Source organism: Macaca fascicularis, chromosome 10, assembly GCF_037993035.2.
Source record: "Macaca fascicularis isolate 582-1 chromosome 10, T2T-MFA8v1.1".
NCBI classification, from domain to species: domain Eukaryota; kingdom Metazoa; phylum Chordata; class Mammalia; order Primates; family Cercopithecidae; genus Macaca; species Macaca fascicularis.
This window is the reverse complement of record NC_088384.1, coordinates 28692681-28718233: the sequence shown is the minus strand read 5'-3', so window position 1 is coordinate 28718233 and position 25553 is coordinate 28692681. Positions and strand designations below refer to the sequence as shown.

Here is a 25553-nt window from a genome sequence, read left to right as displayed (position 1 = left end):
TGGTTTCAAACTCCTGGCTTCAAGGGATCCTCCCACCTTGGCCTCCCAAAGTGCTGGGATTACAGGCATGAGTCACCATGCCCAGTCTGAAGACTTTTAAATGCTGCCATATTCAAGATACATTGAAACTCACCTGTGTTTGATGAGCCTGCTTTTTGCAAGTGAGTAATATAAAAAACACTGAAATACCTTAAGCTTCTCAGACTTTGTACCTTCCTCTGGAATAATCAGTGTATCCCAAAAGTAAATCCATAATGAGGTCCAGTTTTTCCTTCCTCCTTGGCTATGAAATAGACAAGAAAAAGGCAAGCAAGCCATGTCCACCTCACTGTAGGAGACTCTCCTGTTTGCTTTTTGACTGTATTTGGGAAGCGGGGGCCTGACTGCTTTCCTACTTCCTAAGCACAACTTCCTTTACCTAGGAAATCCTCAGCGTGACCTACATAGATTAAACCAGTTTCTTCACTTTCTTTCCAATATTCTTACAACCAAAATATCCAGAAAGGGCAAGGCAACCTGAAAAAATTAGGACAGGTATATTATCCCATGAGCCAAACTGCCACTTACACTGGTTAGTCATGAAATCAGCAAAATTCCAGATGAGCTCTCCAACTACGTATTTTCTATGTTTTTGATCCAGACCCAGATGGTACTGCTCTAGCAGACTGTTCTGGTCATCTTCACTGAACATCAGAGATGGATCCTGGAATTCAAGGCAAAGAGAATTTAAGAATCAGAACTGGCAGAATTGTAAATGTCAGATAAAAAATAAAGATCCACTTGATTGTGACGAAAATACCTGACCTCACAGGGGGCTGTAGTGACAGCAGGACTGACTGATGCTAGGATAAAGACAGCCAGGGAATGATCTAACCCAGAATAAAAAGGAGGTTTAAAAAAAAACCAACAGGCCGGGCGCGGTGGCTCAAGCCTGTAATCCCAGCACTTTGGGAGGCCGAGACGGGCGGATCACGAGGTCAGGAGATCGAGACCATCCTGGCGAACACGGTGAAACCCCGTCTCTACTAAAAAAAATACAAAAAACTAGCCGGGCGAGGTGGCGGGCGCCTGTAGTCCCAGCTACACAGGAGGCTGAGGCAGGAGAATGGCGTAAACCCGGGAGGCGGAGCTTGCAGTGAGCTGAGATCCGGCCACTGCGCTCCAGCCCCGGCGACAGAGCGAGACTCTGTCTCAAAAAAAAAAAAAAAAAAAAAAAAAAAACCCAACATGGTCAGGCACGGTGGCTCACGCCTATAATCCCAGCACTTTGGGAGGTTGAGGCCATGCAGATCACAAGGTCAGGAGATCGAGACCATCTTGGCTAACACGGTGAAACCCCATTTCTACAAAAAATACAAAAAATGAGCTGGGCATGGTAGCGGGCACCTGTACTCCCAGCTACTCAGGAGGCTGAGGCAGGAGAATGGTGTGAACGTGGGAGGTGGAGGCTGCAGTGAGCAGAGATCATGCCACTGCACTCCAGCACAGGCAACAGCAAGACTCTGTTGAAAGAAAAGAAAGAAAGAAAGAAAGAAAGAAAGAGAGAGAGAGAGAGAGAGAGAGAGAGAGAGAGAGAAAGAAAGAAAGAAAGTCATTAATTAGTAATTGCTTTATTTATAAATGTAATTTGATATTCGATTCATCTTACTTTTCCATCTCTATCTGCTGGTACAGTCTTAAGGCTGAACTACACTAGAAGTAAAAATATGCCTTGGGACCAGGCATGATGGCTCATGCCTGTCATCTCAGCACTTTGGGAGGCCAAAGTGGGAGGACTGCTTGAGCCTAGAAGTTCAAGACCAGCCTGGGAAATATAGCAAGACCCCATCTCTACAAAAACTACACAAAGTAGCCAAGCATGGTGGCACACACCGGGGGTCCCAGCTACTTGGGAGGCTGAGGTGGGAGGACTGCTTGAGCCCCGGAAGTTGAAGCTTCAGTGAGCTGTGTTTGCATCACTGCACTCCAGCCTGGGTGAGAGAGCGAGACCCTATCTTAAATGTATGTATGTATGTATGTATGTATGTATGTATGTATGTATGTATGTATAATGAAATTAAACCAGGCTGGGCATGGCAGCTCAGGTCTGGAATCCCAGCACTTTGAGAGGTCAAGGCAGGAGGATGAGCACTTGAGCCCAGGAGTTCAAGACCAGCCTAGGCAACACAGTGAGACCCAGTCTCTACAAAAAGTTTAAATATTAGCCAGGTGTGGTGACGCATGCCTGTGGTTCCAGCCACTTGGGGGGCTGAGGAGGGAGGATCATTTGAGCCCAGGAGGTTGAGCAGTGAGCTGTGATTATGCCACTGCACTCCAGCCTGGGCAACAGAGTGAGGCTCTCTCAAAAAAAAAATTATTTTTAATTAAACTAAATAAATTCAGCTATTCTAGTCATATATCAAGACCTCAATAGCCACATGTAGTTAGTGGCCACCATTTCACACAGTGCGTATAAGGGACATTTCTATCATTGCAAGGCTTCTTTTTTGAAACAAGGTCTCACTCTGTCCCCCAGGTGGGAGCGCAGTGGTGCAATCATGGCAGACGGCAGCCTTGACCTACTGGGCTCAAACAATCTTCCCACCTCAGCGTCCCAAGTAGCTGGGACTACAGGCAAGCACAACCATAACCAACTGATTTTATTTTTTATTTTTCTTATTTTCTTGAGACGGAGTCTCGCTCTGTCACCCAGGCTAGAGTGCAGAGGCACGATGTTAACTCACTATAACCTCTGCGTCCCTGGTTCAAGCAGTTCTCCTGCTTCAGCCTCCTGAGTAACTGGGATTACAGGCACACACCACCACACCCAGCTAATTTGTGTATTTTCTTAGTAGAGACGAGGTTTCACCATGTTGGTCAAGTTGGACTCGAACTCCTGACCTCATGATCCACCCACCTCGGCCTCCCAAAATGCTGGGATTACAGGTGTCAGCCACCATGCCCGGCCGCAACTAATCTTAAATTTTTTGTAGAGATGGGGTCTATGTTGTGCAGACTGGTCTCAAATTCCTGGGCTCAAGAGAGCCTCTGACCTCGGTCTCCCAAAGTGCTAGCATTCCAGGTGTGAGCCACCACACCCAGCACCTGCAGCACCCAGGTCTATCAGTGCTGACCTAGAACCTCTCGGGAGTTTCTTAAGAATTCAGAACTGGGGGTATTAGCCAAGATGGCGGCGGCCGCAGCGAGTTGAGGAATCAGGGCAAAGCTGGGCCTGCGTGAGATTCGCATCCACTTATGTCAGCGCTCGCCCGGCAGCCAGGGTGTCAGGGACTTCATTGAGAAACGCTATGTGGAGCTAAAGAAGGTGAATCCCGACCTACCCATCCTAATCTGCGAATGCTCCGATGTGCAGCCCAAGCTCTGGGCCCGCTACGCATTTGGCCAAGAGAAGAATGTCCCTTTGAACAACTTCAGTGCTGATCAGGTAACCAGAGCCCTGGAGAACGTGCTAAGTGGTAAAGCCTGAAGCCTCCACTGAGGAATAAGAGCAACAGCCCCAGAGCCTGGCCTCTGCTGGACTTAGTATAATGTGAAAAAAATGTGTTCTCCTATTCCTCATAAAGCTTGTGCTGTAAAATACTTTCTCAGGGTGTTCTTGTCCTCATCTACCCTCTATCCCTTACTGTGTAACCACTGAGGCAAAGTAGCTTAATATAAAAATAAAACTTTATTCTGCCTCATCAAAAAAAAAAAAAAAAAAGAATTCAGAACTGGGGCCAGGCATGGTGGCCCACGCCTGTAATTCCAGCACTTTGGGAGGCCAAGGCAGGTGGATCACTTGAGGTCAAAAGTTCAAGACCAGCCTGACCAACATGGTGAAACCTCATCTCTACTAAAAAAAAAAAAAAAAAAAAAAAAGATTAGGAGAACATGGTGGTGCATACCTGTAATCCAAGTTACTTGGGAGGCCAAGGCAGGAGAATCGCTTGAACTGGGAGGCAGAGGTAGCAGTGAGTCAAGATTGTGCCACGGAACTCCAGCCTGGGTGACAAGAATGAACTTCTGTCTCAAAGAAAAAAGAAATCAGAACTGGTTACCTTTTCAAAGGGGATGAGCAAGGGTGCATATCCACGAGCCACTTCCCCCTACTTGACTAGTTTGCAGAAGTGGCATTCTGTAAGCACGATAAATTTAAGGGTGCAAACAGAACAGCGCAGTCCACTGTGGGTGGCTGTTCTTTATGTGTCAGCGGGAGTCCCAGGAGCTGTGAGAAACCAGTGTGAGCTGGCTGGGGAGGGAACGAGGGGCTGGATGGGGTTCAGGAATCCACATAAAAAAAAAAAAAACCGACAAGATAAAGCAACCTATCTTTGGATAGGAAGACAAAAAAATGAGAGGGATAAAAAAATGAGGACAGGCTGGGCGTGGTGGCTCCCGTCTATAATCCCAGGATTTGGGTAGGCTGAAGCAGGCAAATCACTTGAGGTCAGGAGTTAGAAAGACCACTTGGGCATGGGTGATAGGAGGCTGTCTGGAAACAAGGCCGGTAAGGAGGCCACTTTTGAGGACCAAGCGAGTGGGGCAGAGGCCTGGCTGCTGGCAAGAAGGCAACGTGGACGGGGTAGCAGGAGGTGAGCCCAAAGGTGAAGCAAGGGGCACACTGCAGTGGGCACAGGGCAGGCCAGGGGAGGCGAGTGACATCTCTGCCCAGAGAGAACACACAATCACAAAGTTCAACACCGCTTACCTGGTGAAACCCTACAATTCTGTCGCTCTGTACTCGCTCTGAATAATGGGCTTGCGATAAGTCTTACACCAATTCTCAAACTGGGGGCCAGCTGCAGCAGAATCAATGCCAGTTGCCCGTAGTCGTGATACCAAGTGTAGTAGTTGTTCACACAGATCACGTCCACATACGGAGCCCAGGACCAGAGCGGCAAAGCCCGTTCAGCACCCAGAAGACTGCATGACTCAGCACTCACACACTACGGGGGCTCTTCTGGCAGAGAAGGTAAGAAGGGGATGTAATCCCAGCATTCTGGAAGGCTGAGGCAGGAGAGTGACTTGCAGCCAGGAGTTAGAGACCAGCCTGGGCAACACAGCGAGACCCTAGCTCTACAAAAACTAGTAGTAAGAAAATTAGCATGGCACAGTGGCTCGTGCCTGTAATCCCAGCACACTGGGAGGCCAAGGTGTGAGGATCACCTGAGCCCAGGAGTTTGAGACCAGCCTGGTCAACATTGCAAGACCCCATTTCTACAAAACAAAATAAAACAAAACAAAACAAAAGGCTAGAATGAGAAGAGCTGCCTCCTGGGGCTAAGAACATCCAAGTGCATTAAGTTAGATCCTGAAATTACCCTGCCCCACAGGCAAAAATCATGGTCAGAAAGTGGCCCAAAGGAGGCAGGCCTGTGACTGCACACTGACACTCATGATGTGTGCAGCTGGGAAGGGCTATGAGAGGCAGAGCAGCTGCCAATGCACAGTCCTCGGCCAAAGCCCAGGGCCCCCGCCACTGGAACTGACTCCTCTCTGGGCAGCGCTCCCATCACTGGGCTTCCCCTCACCTTGCCCTGGAGAAGCGCTCCCTCCTGAGGGGCCAATGCAGTCATTGTCACAGAGAATCTCTGTTTTGTTTTGGAGACAGTCTCGCTCTGTTGCCCAGGCTAGAATGGAGTGGTGCAATCTTGGATCAGTGCAATCTCTGCCTCCCAGGTCGAGCACTATGAGCAATAGCCGGCAGTTCCTCCTCAAATTAAAAATACAACTACTATGTCATCTAGCAATCTCACCACTGGAAAATACAAAGTACATGGATGTATTATGCTCCCTGATTACAAATGACATAGAAGAGCTCTAGTGATCCAGACAATGTGGTATTGGCATTCACACAAAAATACACAACAACAAGACCCAACGAGGGAACCAAATCCAAATTCATCTATGGTGGACACATTTAAAAAAGAACACCCAGGGGATGGGAGACCCCGGGCTGCCTTGGGTGGGGCCGCAAAAGTGTCCTGGAACGACCTGTAGCTGCCTCTCACCTGGGCTCCGGATGGTTTCCACTCCATGAGGATTTCCATAGTTTCCGCTCAGCCACTCTCAGAGTCAGGAGGGCTTCTTTGGGGCTGTGACCATCTGTCCCAGCCTTTCCTGTCTCCATGACACACCGTGTGACCTACGTATACTGCAATATGTAGGTGCGTGTACTGAGGGCGTACAGTTAAGATGACCTACAACCGATGCTACTCGAAGTCTTCCAGAGATTTTTCAGATATCCCCAGACCAAAACAAACTAGTGACATTCCATGGTTTTGCAAACTGGCACCAGCAACTGCACAGAAACAGCTCCCTATGCACCATCAGACACTCTCCAGACCCGCCCCTCGCTCACAAATACAACACAGGAGCATGAACCCTGGCAGTCTTCACTCCTAAGGGCCACTTAACAGCCTCTATCCATCAGGAAGCCTTTGATCTGGGCCAGGCTGCCGACCCACAGGGGTGAATTGTGCCTCTAATGCTGAGTGTTGCTTCCCCTCACTGGGCTAACCCCCATCCTTGCATATAGAAGTTTCCCAGGGAAACTGCTGTCTGATATCCAGGAGCTCATGTAAAATGCTCCAGCAGGCCGGGCGCGGTGGCTCAAGCCTGTAATCCCAGCACTTTGAGAGGCCGAGACGGGCGGATCACTAGGTCAGGAGATCGAGACCATCCTGGCTAACACGGTGAAACCTCGTCTCTACTAAAAAATACAAAAAATTAGCCGGGCGAGGTGGCGGGCGCCTGTAGTCCCAGCTACTCGGGAGGCTGAGGCAGGAGAATGGCGTAAACCCGGGAGGCAGAGCTTGCAGTGAGCTGAGATCCGGCCACTACACTCCAGCCTGGGCGACAGAGCAAGACTCCGTCTCAAAAAAAAAAAAAAAAAAAAAAAAAAGCTCCAGCAACCTGGATGGCCTTGGCCACCTCTAGTACTAGCCTTTCCCTCTGTGGGGTTCACTCCCTGACTCTTGCTTGTGCAGGCCAACCTACAGCGGCTGAGATCTCCTGCTCCCTCAGCCTCCTGGATCACCCTGATGGCATCACGCTGGCCAGAGGCTGGTGTCTGCATTCAAGAATGAGGTACCCACAGGCTGACTTCCCTGGTGTGGGAAGCAATGCCTGGGGTCTCCAGACAGCCCACCCGAGGAAAAGAATCCAGCTCTGACACAGCTCAAAGACTGTGTTATGGACATGGAGAGACTTTCCAGGCCTGTCTCCTCTTCTGGCTCAGTGGATTCCTAGGAAAATTATTGACACACTGGGCTTAAAGCTCTCAGCCTCGGGCCCAAAATGCCACAGGGAATCAAATCAGTGTGACCAAGGACCAAAGACTTCTCCTTGGCTGGGAATGGGGGATCAGGGTTGCAGAGACCAGGGGCACAAAGTGATACCTGTGCCGTAAGAGAAGAAACTGGGGATCTGGTCCACCCCGGGCTCCTCAACCTGAGTGTGAGGACTTGCTGGGCCCTGAGCTCACCTGCCCCTTGGGAGTCCATTGTGACTGCAGTCCAGAGGGGTCAATGTCCTCACTGATGACAGAAAGAAGTCCTGGGGCATGCGGAGGGCATCGTATAGCGGCAGGCAGTCTGGGTGGTCCACAGGTGTGCGCTTCAGCAGGTCCTGGGAAGGGATGAGGTGGTGAATTCGGGGCCGTGCTTCTGGGACTCAAATGAGAAGCCCCTGGGCAATGCTCAGTCCTCACCGAAAGAATTCAAAGGGCAGGCCCTCAGGGACCCACACTCATGCCTGCAAAATCTGAACTGAAAATTAGAATCGGAGCAGCAGGGTTGACTCTAAAAGGGCCCCAGCTGGCTTTTCTCCCTGCTGCAGTCTTTACTCTTTTCCCCTGGCAGAGGCAGCCAGGTGGAGGCTCATCTCACCACGCAGCTGGGAGAGATACCCCTCTACCCACCCTGCAGCTGCTCCAAGGATCCTGGAGACCAAAAGACAGGGGTTGGGGAAGCAAAATATTCCTGCCTTCACTGAGAGCAATTGGCCAAATGCCAAGCTCAGTAGCTAAGCTCTATTGAGGCCCTGGCCCTGTTGGCATGGTTACCACAGGCCAGGGAGGCATACTCAGGACCCAGGATCCCTCTGCCTGACTTTTCAAATGGTCTGTTCTCAGTGACTCTGGTGCCCTCCCACAACTTACTTGGTCAATAGGCTGGTACAGCAGAGCTGTTGGGGACAGCAGAGAGAAAAAGGACAAAGCCATGCAAAGAATCACTCAACACCTCAGAGACCAGTTTGTCCCCCACCCACCTTGCTCCCCATATGAACACCTGCTTTTGGGAAGCCAAAGTGGGTCCACAGCAGCCTCCACCTCTGTTATCACTCCCAGGGCAGACCAAGCAGCAAGAACAGGTGACACACAGACCTGGTGACCCTGTCCCCTCCCTATCCATGCCTACTCTCCCATCAGAACCGGCTTCTTTGACAGGTGCCCCAGTCCTGTCCAGGCCTTACCTGGCTCAGAGCAGATGATCCCCTGCACCTCCACCCTGAATCACATGGCTACACCCAGCACATGCTACAGAGGCCCAGCACACTCTGGGTCACATCCAGAAACTCCACAATAGGGGAGGAGACAAGCTGTTTCCCAGGAAGGGCAGCTCCCCAGGCCTGGTCATTCTCAGACTCCTCCAGTCAAAGGCTGGGCAAAGCCAGCTGGGATCACCATGCTTCACTCTGACCCGCACGACTGACCTTGTCTCCTCTATGGGAAGAGACCCCTGCACACAGCCTCAAACCCAGACATAACAGGACAGGACACGCTGGGCGCTAGGGAGGCCAGCCAGATCTCCACACAAAGGCTCTGCTCTTAAGAAGGAGGTAGCCTCAGGGGCAAAGGTTTCCTGAAGCAACTCAGGTCAGGCCTCACATACAAGAGCCCAAAAGAGGCTGCAAAACTACAAGCTCAGCCAGCCAAGAACCCAGGGCCACACCCTTCTGAAACCCAGACTCCAAGTGAGGATCACTAGGATTCAGCAGAATAGCAGGACGTGACAGCTGGAGGACCAACACTTACCAACACCCTTCCAGCAAGCAGCTGTGCCTCGCCCCTGCCCACATGACTCACCCAACATCAGTCTTGCACCTGGATGCCTCTGTCCACAGGGTCATGATCTTTGACCTCCTGCCATAGGAGTGGTGAGACACATGATGGTGGTCTGGGAAGGAGGATCCTAGACTGGGTGTCCCATAGGACCAGGTTGTGACAGATCCCACAGCCAACACTCATGCCCCAGCCAACCCCCAAACCCAATAGCTCCCCAAAGCCCTTGATGTAAATAGCCTGTGCACTGCTAAGCAGACACCTCAGGGAACAATCTGATGGCTGTGAAGAAGATGCAGCCTCAACAGGGTTCCACAAGCCTTCTGCAAGCAAAGCCTTCTTTGCTTGGGTGCCTAGTCAAAGCACTAGGGAAGATCTTAAAAGATAAATTCAGCATTGTGGGAGGCAGAGGCAGGAGTACAGATTGAGGTTAGGACTTTAAGACCAGCCTGAGTGCAATGGTGAGACCCTGTCTCTACAAAACACAAAAATTAGCATGGCATGGTGGTACATGCCCATAGTCCCAGCCACTTGGGAGGCTGAGAAGGGAGGATTCCTTGAGCCTGGGAGGTCAAGGTTGCAGTGCCCATGATCATGCCACTGTGTTACAACCTGGGCCACAGCACAAGATCCTGTTACAATCAAACAAACAAACAAAAAAAACCAAAGATGCCTGTTTTCTGCCCCATCAAATAATCCCAAGTCCCTGCAGGGTGACACAGGGTATTCACATTTTTAAATATCTCCTTTCCTGAAGTAAATGTATAGTAATGGCTGAAAACCACTGAGTTATGTAAATACACTTCCTATGACTTATTTGTAGCCCTTTTGTGTCTAGCAATTTCTACAGACCCTCTCCGTGGGCTTTGGAAGCCGGAATGGGCAGGGCCAGGTGTGAGGTGTCCTAGCACACTGAGGCTAGAGCACAGCTCCCAGCTCAGGGGGACCCATTTCTGAGGCTAAGGCACCCACCAGGGACTCAGCCTATCTTCAGAGGGAAAATCACACCTCAGAACCCCAGAGACCCAAAAGAAAGCTCGAATTTGGCAGATACCTGCCAGTGGGTCCTGGAGCGGCAGCCCCAGGGAAAACCGCCATTGCACTGTCAGCTCCCTCCAGCCTTCTCTCAGGTCCCAGCGGGTGGAGGTCTCTGACTAAGCTCAGAGGTCTCAACAAACGGCGGGTTGAACCTCTGAGGAGTTATTAACAGGCCTATAGTTACCTCAAGACTCCACCTGACCAGGGCCAAAAATGAGTCCTGGGAGGGCAGCCAGGAAGACAGCAGGGCAGAGAGGAAACACAGGAGGAGGGGGCCCTGGGACCACATCAGATATGGGGGAAACCAGGGGAACGAGGGCAGCCCTGATGATTGTGCTCCCCATAGGCCCTGCATGTCTGTGTCCCCTGAGAATTCAGGGTGAGGAGCTCACTCTTACTCTTCACCTGTTCCTGGGCTCTGGCAGGCTGGCCTGCTTCCTGCCCCAGCCTCACCCACTCTCCCCACTCCTCACCACTGATGTGGGCAAGTTGATCTCTCTGGTTTGCTGGCCTCTCACTCTCTGCCCAATGGCACCGAGTTAACTTCTTTGCATGCTTTATTTTCTGTGATTAAAAAGGGAAGCAATTCTCACTAACGCCATTTCTCAGAGGAGAAAACAGGCACAGGGATGTTCTATGACTTCCTCATGGTCACCAAGCTACAAGTGGGAGCTGGGCTTTGAATGGAGGTCTACCCATGCTCCTAAATTTGAACCGTCCTCCAAAGAAAGGACAGCACTGTAAAAGCTCAGTGAATGTGGCAGGAGACTTCACTAAGGCCTGACCAGGCTGGTACCCTGATATGCAACTTCTAGCCTCCAGAACTGGGAGAAACATAATTCTGTTTTTGATCAGCTCCCCAGGCTACGGCTCTTTGTTGTAACATCCTGAACTACCCCAGAAGTGCGATTCCATCACCTGTGTCACACTCCATCATTCAGAAGGGAGTCACTAACCCCTCAGTGCTGTCTTTGTGGATGCTGCCCACCCTCGGCTGAGATGGGGCACAGGGTCTGGGTCTAAATAAAATGGGAAGGCACTGGAAGGTGAAATGTCAGAGGAGGAGGATGTCTGAATTTCATTTAATCTCAACCTCAACTGGTGCAGCATGAAAGAGGAGGCCCAGAGCAAAAGTGTCTTCTCCTGAGACCACACTGTGGACCCCAGGCCCACTGGAGTTGTATTGCATGCTACCTCTCAATGCTTCTTGTATTTCTTCCATCTGTAACTGTGTGCAATATCTACAGGGAACACCACACCATGAGTTTTATAAGATCTATCTCAAACACACCTCATGAGTTCCCTAGGAAGGAGATGCTAGCATAACCCCCATTGTGCATGCTGGGAAGGCCCCAAAACACCAAAGGAGTTCTCTAGGGTCTCACAACTGCTAAGATAAAGGTTGTTTGACCCAGAACTGTCTCCTTAAAACTGGAACCCTGGTTACATCCAGGTCTTCCCAAGGTGCTGAAGGGGCACACTTTGGCATAATGGTGAAAGGTAAGGAGTTGACAGGGGAGGGTGAGCGGCCAGAAGCCCAATGAGGCCTTGAGTAGGTCTTATGGAAAGGAGGAGCTTACAGGATGGAACCTACAAGAAGTGACCTCACTTCCTTGCTGACAGACCCCAACAGAACTTAGAATTCTGGTAACTAGGCACCCATATTATACACACAGCCCCATTTCCAGCTCAGTTGGTAGTTGACACCCAAGGGAACAACATGTTCTCTTGCTGTGTCCCGACGTGCTGTCGACCTCCTCGTCGCAGAAGAGGCCAAAACGAGAGTCTTTCTCGAGAATATAGACATTGGTTCAACCCTCACCCTCGACGCCCCTGGCCGTTTGCCAGAAGGCACCCACAGGTAACACAGGACCCAGGGCAGGCCCGTTGAGGCCAGGCCTCAGCTGTGTCCATCAGGGCAGCGCTGAGCCCCTCCCCATGTGTTTGGGGGAAACAGGAGAAGAGGGGCCCTCCCTGGACAGGAGCAGGTAGGTTGTTGGGGGTTTGGAGCCTGATAGGTATGTCAGGTTCACAGCCCTGACCATGCCTTCAGGATGGGAAGGTGAGTGTCGAGGACACAGTTTGTCTGCTCAGATCTGAATTCCAAGACCTCAACCTGTCATCTGCCGGAGACCTCAAGCTCCTCTGGCTGGAGGTGTACGCAGATCCTCCTGTGTGCCAAATCCTGTTGGGGAAGGGGGCGCCAGGGAGGAGTTCTAATGGGGTATCCCACTATGGGGTCAGCCAGGCAGGCCACTGACACGTCTTCGCCTGGCTCACTCTCTTTGCAGAGCTCCACACAGCAGATCAAGCAGGAGCTGTTGGATGGATTCCATTTCTCCACCTTCTTCAAAGAAGGGCAGGGGCCCCCTGCTACCAACCATGGCCAGTGCTGGTCTGGGGTGAGACTGGGCAAAGAAGGGTCTCCACAGACAGGGATTCCAGAAAACCAGGGTGGGCCCAGGACTCAAACACGAATATGGGGACTCCCTAGGCTCTGTCCTAGGGCTTTCACACTTGAGTGAGCCACTGTCCTCTCCCAAATGAATCTGGCTGCCATTAGTCCCCAGTGGCAACTTGGTTACAGGCAAAGTCCCTTTCACCTATCAGAGGAAGATCAGAGAAAATCCTTCTGTTTTCACTTTCTGTTATGCCAGGAGTATCTCAGCATGTTGCTACAAGAATTGGGTACAATGGTAACACTGTAGCAACATACTCATACTGTTACCATTTTAACTCCCCACCCTAATTGTACGTCTGGCAACCGGCAGCTCCTCTGCCCTGCCAGACCTCCTCCAGGATTTAAAATCCAACACTTCTACACAAACAAGTTGGGGGAGTGGTGATTACAACAAAAGAAGGTGAAGCTACTCTATGCATCTGTGTGTAAAGTGTCATCTCACAGAACACATCCCTGCAGACCCACCAGGCAGGAGCTGTACCCACGCATGTCACTGTAATATTGCTTAAGGGAGGCCATGTTCCACAGTGGGTCAGCCTCTCAGTGCTGGTGGAGCCTGTCGTGATAAAATGTCCTTTCTAGGCAGCCTTTCTACAGGGAGCATAATCCCATGTGTGTCCTAATAGGCTGGAGCAGTTTCCCGGGGCTGCCATAACATGCACGCTGACTGAAGGGCTTAACCACAGAAATCTGGTTCCTCACAGTTCTGGAGACTGGAAGCCCAATGTCAAGCTGTCAGCCTGGGGTGGTTTGTCTGGGCCTCTCTCCTTGCCGTGGAGATGGCTGACTTCTATCTCGGTCAGCACAGGGTCTTCTCTTGAACTTCTCTGTGCGCTGACCACCTCTCCTTGTAAGAACCCCAGGCATATTAAATTAGGGGCCACCCTAATGAACTCACTTCACCTGAATTACCTCTTGGAGAACTCTGTGTCCAAACACAGTCACATTCTGAGTCTCTGGGGTTGAGAATAGAAACAGTTACATTTGGGGGAGGGGACACAATTCAACCCATAAAATACATAAATCCCCTGTGGAAGACACACACCCGGGAAAGGGAAATCTGGGTGAAAGGATGTGCAGATAGCAAGTTTCAACAGCTCTAGCCAGCTGACTTTCCAAAAGGGCTCCAGCTGCTCACAGGGTCACCAGCAGCCTCTGAAGGTAGCTGCTTCTTTGAATGCAACCTCCCCTGAATACTAACATGTTCTTAACTTTTTGCCAATCTGCTGTCTGTGTGGCAGAGAAAATTACCTTGTTTCATTTCCAGTTTCAAACATACATTTGCGTAACCTTTTACAGCTTCAGTACCTGCCTGTGTTTTCTCTTCCATGAGTCGCCTGGCAGATCCTGGGCCTTGGGATGCGCTTCCTCCCACCCTAGAGTCTTCCGGCATTTTCCCCTTGGCCAGGGCTGGGATGGCCGTAGCTGTTTCTCCAGACTCACATTCATGTTAAAGAACAAAAACAATCATATCCCTTTAAGTCAAAGAGTTCTTCTAGAGCATCTTGTCTGGTGTGCTGTCACTAAAATAAGGAGGGGATGAGACCTCCCCAGGCCCTTCCACTCCATATCAGAAGTGGAGCCTCAGGTGGCCTAGAGGGAATTTCATCCAGTCCTCCCTGTGGAAGGTGCTCTCTTCTGACCCGGGTGCTGCTGAGCAAGCATCTGACATCCAAAAGCCCGCGTCTCCTCTTCTCCACCATGAGGGTGATTTTTGAGGATTGCAGGGATGATGCTCTTCATGCAGGCTGTTGATACAGAGGGTGCTATTGCCCCACAGCTGACACTCACCGTGCCGATGCCTTGAAGGCATGAATCATTTTCTCCTTCTCCATCCTCACATGCAATTTTACCTTGAAAGCCTAGAACCCTTTTCACCATGGGCACCCAGGTTCTCCACATGCACAAGTCCCTGAAGGGTTGGTGCTTTTTGGTGTGAGTTCCAGATCCCGATCCTCTGGGGGTTCATGGTGTTACACTGACTCCCATGTCCCTCCTTGTCCCCCTAGTATGGAAATGAGATCTGCAGGATGCCAACTTTCCAGCCCAGCACAGGGGAGAAGCTGTTGGAGTCCCTGGTTCCAGCCTTTCTAACTAAACCCATCTCCTCCTATGCCACCTGCCTGGGTCCCTCCTGGGACTTTATCACCGTGCCACACTTTTTGGAACTACTGGTTAGAAGGTGAGTGTCCATCCCCTCCAAGGCACGGAGGTGCCTCTGTCCCCTACTGGCTGTGTCTTGAAGATGCACCTCTTGGAGCCTCAGTTGGCTCCTCTGGAACAGGGAGTAATGAGAAGATGAACCCCACAGCGTTCTTCTAGGGACTGAATGATCTAAGACACAGCAAACAAAGGGGTCCGTAGAGCCTAAAACTCTGGACAATCTGCTGTGGGTGCTGTGATTCATGTTTATTACTTTTCTCTTCCCACTCACTGAAGCAGCTCTCAGCATTCTGCCGCAATGGCCCATCTCTCTTGCTGTTTGGAAAGGCACATAGAAAGCAAGTCTGCAATGGCATTGCTAAAGGATGTCTGAGTTTCCTTCTGGCTGGACTTTCTCCTTGACACAGACAGAAGAGGGGTCCCTTCATGCTGAAAAAGGAGCCACAGGCCCACTCAGACATCTGGAGAGGCTCACTGGGTTCTCCAATGGTTGGGGTTCACTCATTCAACACATACATACAAAACACCTCATTTGTGCATCGTTCTTCTTGTGACTTGGCCTAATTTCATAAACAAGGCAGATGACAATCCCTGGGCCTCAATTCTACTCAGAGTCAGGTGCTCACAGTAGACAGAATAAACAAATCATATCTACAGAATGTTAGAGGGGAAACCCTCATGGCCTCCTCTACATATGGTGGCATCCTCCCAGATCCTGACTAGAATGACGGAGCCCAACAAGTATAAACTGGGGGGACTTAGGGTTCTGAAGGGCCTCTTCACCCACAAAACATGGGGGGAAATATGTGGACTCTGGCTGGGGAGAGAATAAAGGAGCTCTGGGGTTCATATGTCTTATAATTCCCACAACAAGGCTGACATCTGGGGACTTCCCCTGCAAGAGGCAAATAGTGAGTTCTTAAATGAAGACTTAGGTCCCTTGCAAAGGAGAAGTGAGGCTGGGGTCACAACTGGCCACTGAGAGACCCATCCCCACCACTGTGGCTTCCCAGCTCTCCCTGTCCTCCTCCACCCAACATCTGCCCCTACCCTCCTAACCCCAGGACCAGGGGAACCAAAGCTGGAGCTTTGATGAGCAAGCTGCTCACAAATCTGCCTGGAGCTACAGTCTTGAGTGCCCAGGTGCACAGTGCTGTGCTCCAGGGCCATTGGAAAGAGAATGTCAGTGGGACGCCGGGGCACACAAGGGTCTGTAGAGCCCTGTTGCATGGCCAGGTCTGCCCCATCCAGGACAGCACTGATGGCTTGGGGTAGGGTGGGGCTGTCCTCTACACAGGCAGCAAGAGGCCAGGGACCCAGAACCACGCAAGGGTGCCCTGGAGGGTTGTGTGGGAGAAGGCCAGGCCTCTGACTCAGCTGTCCACTCATCACCAGCACCACCACCTCCATTTTGTTCACCTGGCCCCCTGAAAACACCTCAGTTTGCTGCCAGGCCATGCAACGGTCATCTTTCTGGATAAAGCTGGCCTTCAGGACCTTCGCCTGGCCTGGACTGGGCGTGGAGGACCATCAGGAAATTGTCCTAGGCCAGTTGGTGCTTCCGGAGCCCAAGGAGGCCAAGCCAGATGGTGAGAAGACTTTCCGGGGGTGGTGTTTTGGGGCTATAATTCCCTTAAATTCCATCCAGGCATTTCTATACTTGGAAATCCCAGTGAAGAGTGACTGGAATGGTGACCTTTTCTCCTTTTCCAGATCCTGCTCCACCTCCTGGGCAACACGCATTAACAATGCTGGCCCTGGAGCCAGCACCACCACTGCTGGCGGACCTGCGGCCTGCTCTAGAGCCAGAGTCACCTGTAGCCCTGGATGCACCAGGATATCTACATTCAGCATCAGCACCAGCACCAGGGGAAGGGCCCCCTCCAGGAACAGTGCTGGAGCCACAGTCAGCCCCAGAGTCACCCTGTCCCTGTCCCGGGACTGTCCAGAGCCAACACACTGAGGAGCTGCCGGACATCAGGACCTTCCCTCCCAGGCTGCTGGCTGAGCAGCTGACCCTTATGGATGCGGTGAGCAGCTGGGCTTCGCAGGCTGTGCCTCTGGCACCAGCTATCTCAGACCAGCCTGTCTCTGAGGAGCGGCCAATGCCCTGGGTCCAGTTTCAGCCCCACTTCTTATCAACCATGGGATCTGGATGAGTTTCCTCACCCACAAGACAGCAGAGATGGGAAATCCCCCGTGCCAGCTGCACAGAGTGACTGTGCAGACTGAATGACGGGGGATGGACAGAAAGCAGGACAGGGCAGGTGATCACTGAGGGGCAGGCAGGGCCATGGGTCACTCACCCAGCTGCTCAGGAGCCTCACTACCCTCAGCACTTATTAGGTACCTGATGCATACTAGATTCTATGGCAGACACCCAAACAGAGCCCAGTGTTGCAGCTGCTGCAAGGAAACTGCACCAGTAGGGAGAGAAGGAGTAGAGGGCTGATTGGGATGGGAGGAAGATGAGGCCTCAGGATGAGGAGGCCTGAGCCACCTTCTAGTTCTTGGAGTGAGGATGGCCTGGGAGAAAATGTCACTCTCTCTTCCCACCCTTGTTGGTTTCTGGGACATGATGCATTCAGGGCCCTCGGTGGGCAGAAAACCAAACCCAGGGACTCCCACAAGTCTGGAGCATATTTTAAAGCTTTCTGAGCTCAAGCTCGGTTCCTGCCAGAGACTGTGGATGACTGTGAGCTCAGTCCCTGCCTGGGACTGTGGGTGACTCTGAGCTGGGGTGTGCTGTGTCCATGACACTCTCCTCCTTCCCCAAAGGATCTGTTCAAGAAGGTGGAGCTCTACGAATGCTTGGGCTCCATCTGGGGCCAACGACATCAGAAGGGGAGTGAGCACGTGGCACCCACAGTTTGTGCCACCATTGCACACTTCAACAGGCTCGCCAACTGTGTCACCACCTCCTGCCTCGGGGACCACAGCATGAGGGTCCAGGATAGGGCCAGGGTGGTGGAGCACTGGATCAAGGTGGCCAGGGTAAGCCATGGTTGGGCCTTGGGATTCCCTCTTTAAAAATGGGGAACTGCCTCTTCTCCTCCATCGGCTTTCAGGATTGGCATCTGTATCTCTAGCCTGAGCCCTACACATCCCCTAGGCCCTTCTCTGAGCTTCCCTGACCTTGACCCCCATGGCCCAGTGGTGGCTGCTCACGTCTGACCTGGGATCTTCCTTGGGTTGAACTGAAATCTTTCTAGATGAGTGACATTCACTCAGCCCCAGGTGTACCCTCCTGAGGCTCCCTGGGCCTCTGCTTCATTCAGGAAGGGAGATCTCAGCAGAGGGGGCTGAGCCTGAAGTGGGTCGGACTCCAACTCTGGACCTCACAGCTCACTCTTCCCTCTCCAAGAGTGCCTACGCCTCAACAACTTCTCCTCAGTGCACGCCATCATCTCTGCTCTGCGCAGCAACCCAATACATCGGCTACACAAGACGTGGGCAGCAGTGTCCAGGTGAGGAGCTCCCTCCACGGGAGCACCAGAGTTGACTTAGGGACCCATAGTTCTCCCCATGTGCCCTCAACGACTTTGAAAGGTTCTTGGAGAACAGGGACGCTGGAGGCAGGGATGGGCTGGTAGGTGTGGTCACTAAGCTGCCCTGGACTCCTAGGCAAAGATTTCCAACTCAGGACTAAGGATTTTTAACCATCAGGAACAGACTGGAGCCAACTGGAGGCTTTCAGGTGTTTGCACCCAGCAGTGGAACTGTGTCCAGCTGGAAGCTAACTGTGAACACGCAGGGGCTCATGTGAAGTGGAGATGGGCCAGGGGAGGAGCATGACAGTCCCACCCTGGTCCTCTGGAGCCCTTGTCATCAGACGACCCCACTGGAAACTCTCACGCAGGAAGCTGAGATTCACTGGGTTTTCAAACAAAAGGGATTGGAATTCACAAATCTCCCCCGTGATTCCCAAATTTACCCTTTTTTCTTTCTTCTATCAATAGCAAAAGCTCAAAATATCTAAAAGAACTCTGCAAAAAAGACACTGCAGTGAAGAGGGACCTGCTGATCAAGGTACAGTGGAGTCTGGGAGATGTGGGACAAGTGTTTAAGGGTCAGAGGAAAGAGTGAGTTTGGAAGGGCATTGATCCCGGTGTGCAGTGGTTATTTTGTAATGTTTTGACTTACCTACTAAAAGTGGACTTGAAAAATTCCCTCCATGCCTACTTTGGGCAAACAGGAGGAGAGGTGTGTGGGTCGATGGGCACGTGGGGGCACGGGGGCAGCAGGCCCTGGAAATAGGATGTGGCAATGGCTGCTGGGCTTCTGAGTGAGGGTGATGAGCTGCAGCATTAGCAGGACTCTGGCTCCCATGCTGGTCCATGCTGCTGGCATGGAGCTTCCTCCAGGCTGGGGGGTGGTCATGGTAGGTGGGACTTTCCTTCTTCCTCAAACTGGGAGCAATTCCTCAGGAAGCCAGGCCTCCGCTGCTGCTTCTGTCTGCAGCGCACCTCCATGGGCAGGGACTGCAGCCCACACTGGGGGAAAGAGGGAACCACAACAGAGGAAGCTCATATGCCAGGGAGTCCAGTAGACTGCCCAGCTATGGGTCCCAATGGGCAAACTCAGGACAGATGTATGTGTTTGCTGGGACTCCCCACTCTGCCCTTTGCAGACATCTGAAAATGGTCATGTCACAGGATTCTCACCAATTAGCAGTGACACATGCTCATGACAAGTATCTGGGGGATCCATGCATTCCAGGGGATCCTCCCTGACCAGATCTTAGAAACCTCCATGCAAATGAGAAGGCAACATGCCACCCCACCCAGGATTCTGGAAAACCCTGCCATGTCCGTGAGAGATGTCGCCTCAGGAGGCCACATCCTGAGTGGAGGAAGAGAGTTCTGTGCACGGAACTCCCCTGGGGGATCACTGGAGAGGCCAAACCATGGATTTGGCATGGCGCAAACCCAGTTTGTGTGGCAGAGACTCCAGTGGGGCTCAGATAGGCAGGTGCCACTTAACCAGGTCTCCTAAAATGCCCTGTCCCTTTCCCATCACGACTCTGCAAGGCTGGAGACCTAGACACTCAGAGACTCCAAAGAACAAGACCCTGATGGGTGGTGGTGCTGGGATATGGGGTGAGGGCAGCCGAGACAGAGCCTCCAGGATGGGGAGGAGGTGCCTTCTCTTTTGGGGCCCTGGGGAGTCACTGCCCACTCTTGGTCTCTGTTTCCTTATCTGGAAAATGAAGGGATGCTGAGCCTGTAGTGCAGGCCTCACAGGGTGGAAATGAGGTTCAAGAAAAGAAAGCAATTGGAGGGTGCTCGTGAATGGTTCTTCCTCAGAGGGATGAGGGGGAGAACAATGACAACAGCTACAGGAAACAGTACTCAGGAGGTCCTGTGAGGTAGCTGTGGTTTTCATGGCTCTTTACAGAAAGGAAACAGTCTCAGGGAGGCCTGGCTGCATGAGTGGGTGACACACACAGGGAGTGTGGAGCTGGCCAGTGGTATGAGCACTGTGCCAGGTGACTCACGCCAGTCCCTGGAGATCCAAGTGTGGGGTGGCTGGGGTGTAACTGGGGGAAGGGAGGAGAGCCTCACTGTCCCTGTCCCTGACACCTGGCAGGCGGGGAGCTTTAAGGTGGCCACCCAGGAGAGGAACCCCCAGAGAGCCCAGATGAGGCTACAGAGGCAGAAGAAGGTGAGTGAGACTGTGGCATGGAGGGACCGCAGGGGATCAGAGGACAGGGCTCTTTTCCCCACCAGCTGGAGGCCTCCATATCAACACAGCGGGGGCTTCCTCCCCAGCCCTGCCCTCCTATGGCCACTGGGCCTGGAAAACCTCCATTGGAGAGACCAGAGCAAGGGTCTGGGAAAGCAGAACTCAGAGTGTCCCTAGGGTAAGGCTGGGACCACAGGCCCTTGTGACTTGTTAAAATCCCACCATAGAGGTAACTAGGAGTGATTGCCAGACTTGGAGGTCAGCTGGAATAGAGGAGGCAGGGAATTGGGAAAGGCAGCTGAGTGTCTTTGGCTGCTACAACTGGGAGACCTGGGGACGGGGGTTCTGGGACACAGGGGCTGATGGGATTTCATGGGACAGGGCCTTGGGCAAGCACCTGAGGGTCAATACTCATCACCACTACCCCTCCCACCTCCCCACCCCTCCATGGCACAGGGCGTGGTCCCCTTCCTGGGGGATTTTCTGACTGAGTTACACAGGTTGGATTCGGCCATCCCGGACGATCTGGATGTGAGTGAGCCTGGGGCAGGCTGGTTGGGAACCAGGATCCTGAGGCTTGGGAGGACAGGGGCCTGGAAGGAGCCCTTAGATCTCAGCCCTTGGAAAACCTCCTCTCCTGAGAGCCTCATAGCTGCTCCTGTGGGTGGGGGTGTCAGGCCCATCTCATTACCTCTGACTGACAGAGGCTCCATGGCAGTCACCAGTCCCTATCCCTGAGTGGTGAAGCTGCAGAGCTGTCTGACTGCAGCGCTGCTGAGGTGTGGGCTGAGCTGGACTCAGCCTCTCCCTAGGGTAGTCCCATAATAGGAGGGTGAAATTGAGCCTTTCCAAGGGCAGGCAATTCCAGGATAACTGAGCACTTTCTTTCTAAGGGAGACCTCAGTTTCTCTGTCTGTCATCTCAGAGGGTTGGGGCAGAAGGTCCCTGAGCCTCAGCTCCCATGCCCACTGCCCTAGAGCCCGGAGCCTGAGGCAGGTTTACGTTGTGTCATGTGCACATTCCCTGACCCTGGTGGCCCTGGCAGTAATGCAGCATGGGAAGGGATGGGGTGGGGCTGTTGTGGGCCAGGGACCTTTCTGATGGGCTCTATCTGACTTCCAGGGCAACACCAACAAGAGGAGAAAGGTGAGCAGCTGGGAAATTCACGTTGGATGAGGTTGGGGATGTGGACGTCACAGTCCACCCTGGACAGGACTCTCCCTGGCTCCATCCTCTACATCTTAGTTTTACTGGAAGGGTTTGACACACACAGGAGGAGGAGACCTATCCCAGTGGAGAAAGTGGGAAAGGCACTGGAATGAAAGACCAATTCCTGCAGGAGGGGCTATTTACATCCAACTCTGAGAACAGGCTGGGGGCTGCATGGGGCCCCCTCAGAGAACGGCCCCAGGGACCAGCCCCTTCTCCCTGCCTGCCAAAGGTCCCCTCAGCGTCTTCCACCCAGGCCCTGTCAGCATCCTGTCCTCTGTCTCTAGGAGGTCCGAGTTCTGCAGGAATTGCAGCTGCTCCAAGTGGCTGCCATGAATTACAGGCTTCACCCTCTGGAGAAATTTGTCACTTGTTTCTCAAGAATGGAGCAGCTCAGTGACAAGGAGAGGTGAGGGCCTGGGAGATGGGCAGAGGGTGGGAGAAAGCTCTCCATTTTTTTTTAACGTGGTCTGGCTCTGTCGCCCAGGCTGCACTGCAGTGTCACCATCTCTGCTCACTGCAACATCTGCCTCCTGGGCTCAAGCCCTTCCTCAGCCTCCAAGCAGCTGGGACTACTGCTATCCACCACCATGTCCGGTTGTTCTCCTGTTGTTGTTCTGGTACAGGTGGGGTTTCACGATGATGTCCAGGCTGGTCTCAAACTCCTGGCCTCAAGCAATCCACCCACCTCAGCCTCCCAAAGTACTGACAGTACAGGTGTCAGCCACCCCACCTGGCCTAGAGGAGGCTCTCTGTGGATAGCAGCAGAGAGCCTATGGCCATGACTCCACTGCCAGCATCAAACCTTGTTGCATGGGGACTGCTGGGGACCCAGGATTCCAGCTGGTCAGGCAATGAGAGGGGACCTGATGTGTGGCTCATGGTGGCCTCACAGCTGCCTCTCTGTCCTGCAGCCACAAGCTGTCCTGTCAGCTGGAGCCCGAATCCCAGTAGGCTGGAAACATCCTGCAGTGGCTGGGGCCGCACTGGGATGCTGGCCAGAACACCAGCTCTGCATCATCCTTCACCCAGACCGTGACACCAGGAAACCACATCTAGGTGGCTTGCAGCTCAGCTACATCTTGACCCCACTCCTCAACACCAGCTGCTCCTGCTGGCCAGGATCAGGCCATGGGACTTTTGCATGTCAGGCGGGAAACCATTTTATGTTTATTTTCTTTAGTGTATAAGTAACGGGTTTTTTCCTTAACTTTCGTTAAAATAAAATTTTAAAACACTACTCAGAATGTTCTATAGTGTTGGAATGAGAACAGTAACTCCAGTGCAGTAACCGTATACCAGTCTTTAGGATTCATAGTCTAGCATGTCACATTGAGGCTATGGCTGAACAAGTCATGGAATAGCGTTTGCATTACGCCTGCCAACTGTTTAATGTTTTCCTTCTTTATTCAAATTAATTATTGCTAACTCTGTTTAAGGAAAACAAAAAATAAAACAAACAAACTAAAAAACACTTAAAAACCACAGTATGTCACCCAATCTATGTCACTTGTTCTACTGACCAGTTACTCTCAAACTTAAATTCTAGTTAAATTCAAGTTCCACCGGGTTACTCTACTTTTTTAAGTTGTAAATATTTAATGAATCACTTAAATATTTACTGAAGGGCTGGAGATAGGAGGTATTTAAGCAATCGGTAGGGCTGGCCTTCTCCAGAAGTCCTGTGCAGAAGGGAGCTGGCCATGAGTCTCCAGGAAATACAGATAAACTTTTCCCACTATGGATCTTCCCAGACTTTCTGCCACCTCTCCCCTAAGGGAACATCAAGGAAGGAGAGAATTGTTTGAACCCAGTATCTAAAGGATGTCCCACAGCTTAATTTGAACACAAGCCCCACTGTGGTATATCAGACAAAAACAAGTCAAAGAAGTAAACATTTCAGGGTCTGAAATATAATACCCCCAAATCAGCACAAAATAAAACACTTAAATCCAGTCCTGGAGCCACAAAGCTCCTATAAGAAAAGTGAGAGTTTATTTCAGCAAAACTTGTATCTATGCATGCAGTTTGCAAAAAAGAAAGAAAACAAAAGCAAAAATTATCTATGGCAACAAACCCTTAGACCATGCAATTGATTTGGCAATACTTTTTCCTTCTTATTTTTTGTTCTTTTTGGATGGGACACAAAAATCACTGCTAGCAAATGTGAACACAAACACATGGGACTATACATTATCTTAGAGCTTCCGCATGGGAAAGAGAAACAACGAACCATTAAAGAAGGCATCCTGATGAGTTCATGTCCTTTGTAGGGACATGGATGCAGGTGGAAACCATCATTCGCAGCAAACTATCGCAAGAACAGAAAACCAAACACCGCATGTTCTCACTCATAGGTGGGAATTGAACAGTGCACTTGGACACAGGAAGGGGAATATCGCACACTGGGGCCTGTGGTAGGTTCGGGGGTTGGGGGAGGGATAGAATAGGAGATATACCTAATGTAAGTGACGAGTTAATAGGTGCAGCACATCAACATGGCATATGTATACATATGCAACAAACCTGCACGTTGTGCACATGTACCCTAGAACATAAAGTATAATAATAATAAAAAAAGAAGGCATCCTACAGATTGAAAGAAAGTTCAGCAGAATCATATCTGTGAAAGGGGTTGCAATCTAACATGTATGAGAAACTAACACTACTCTAACTCGGAAAATGAACACAACCTAATACCCAAGCTAAAACTGGGCAAAGAACCTGAACAGGCACATCTGAAAAGTAATCAGGGAATTGACTGACAGGTCACAGAGAAGTTGCTCAGTTTCACTAATCCTCACACACATGTCTAAGTGCAAACCACACTCAGATACCTCTCACTCTAATTAGAATGAAACTTACCAAAAACAACAAAAAACCCATACATTCACAGGCAGTGGCCAATGTAGAAATGCAGAAAAAGAGATTTTATACACTATTGGTGAGAATGTACATTACTATACACACGAAGCGGAACAGTGGAAGGTGACTTAAACATTTTACAACTACCCGTTCACCCAGGAATCCCACCACTGGTTACACACAGAAAGCACATGGAATCTGTTATGTTGAAGAGATATCAGCCTTCCTATGGCGACTGAAGCACTATGCACAATAGCGAAGGTATCCAATCAACCTACCTGTTCATGCACAGATAAAGGGATAAAAGTACTGCAATATCCCCATTGCACCCCTCATTCTGGACATGCAGTATGAACCAAACTTGTCATGAAATGTAACTATACACAGCTAAAAATTCACATGGAACTACCATAGACTCTAAACATGCAAAGCAATCCTAGGAAATACAACCTTGTTTGGAGGCCTCACACTGTTCAATTTCAAATTACATGGAAAAGATCTACTCATCCAAAGACTATTGCAGTGGCCTAACAGTGAAACCATGCAGACATAACAGAACCTAAATGTACATCTGTATGGAGTCAACACACTGTTTTCAAGAGAATGTCTGGATGACGCAATGAGGAGTGGGAGGTCTGTTCAATTAATGAATCTGAAAATACTGGATATCCACATGAAAAAGAATGAAATAGGACCCTTATGTTACACAATACACAAATACCAACTCGAAATAAATGAAAACCTAAACACAAGACCCAAAAGCATAAAACTTCTACAGGAAAACACAGAGTGAGTGGAAGATCAGGGCAACTTAATCTATGCTCCTAGGTTGCAAAAAGAAAAAACAGTTAGGAAATATATGGAAAATATACTCAAAATCAATGAAATGCATCAAAATTGTGATTTTTCTTTCTGGCCTGACCCAAAATCGTTGCTAACAAAAGGAAAACTCAACACGTGGGGAAAAAAACCAAAACAAAAACAAAAACAAAAAACCTCAAGAATTACAGAATGGTAAAGGGAGCAATGAAGTAATTAATAATGAGAAGGCATTCTTCATATAGAGGGGGCATGATGAGGAATCATTTA

At 50.9% G+C, this 25553-nt stretch overlaps 1 protein-coding gene, 1 long non-coding RNA gene and 1 pseudogene across 2 annotated transcripts; 2 read left to right on the top strand and 1 right to left on the bottom strand.

Annotated features, from left to right (window-relative positions):
• Nucleotides 1-563: 563 nt before the first annotated feature.
• LOC135965475 (uncharacterized) lies at nt 564-7972 on the bottom strand. The gene is made up of 3 exons (XR_010578431.2): nt 7466-7972; nt 3885-4002; nt 564-703 (listed from the first exon to the last, which is right to left on the bottom strand). It is a non-coding gene; the product is annotated as an uncharacterized lncRNA (long non-coding RNA).
• On the top strand, nt 3153-3703 carry LOC135965473 (NADH dehydrogenase [ubiquinone] 1 alpha subcomplex subunit 2-like; annotated as a pseudogene).
• Nucleotides 7973-20143: 12171 nt separating the features above from the next.
• Nucleotides 20144-22686, top strand: LOC135965474 (ral-GDS-related protein-like). Its single transcript, XM_065522393.2, has 5 exons — nt 20144-20369; nt 20847-20921; nt 21513-21536; nt 21887-22008; nt 22514-22686. Exons 1-5 carry the CDS (start codon nt 20178-20180, stop codon nt 22551-22553), a joined length of 453 nt encoding a protein of 150 aa, XP_065378465.1. The 5' UTR covers nt 20144-20177; the 3' UTR covers nt 22554-22686.
• The last annotated feature ends 2867 nt before the right edge of the window (nt 22687-25553 follow it).

Bases quoted from the DNA above. Each gene is read 5' to 3' on its own strand.
- LOC135965474 (XM_065522393.2), top strand. From the start codon at position 20,178: ATGAGCACTGTGCCAGGTGACTCACGCCAGTCCCTGGAGATCCAAGTG. The intron at 21,537-21,886 runs GTGAGCAGCTGG...CTCTGTCTCTAG, and splicing joins ACACCAACAAGAGGAGAAAG to GAGGTCCGAGTTCTGCAGGA. The intron at 22,009-22,513 runs GTGAGGGCCTGG...TCTGTCCTGCAG, and splicing joins CAGCTCAGTGACAAGGAGAG to CCACAAGCTGTCCTGTCAGC.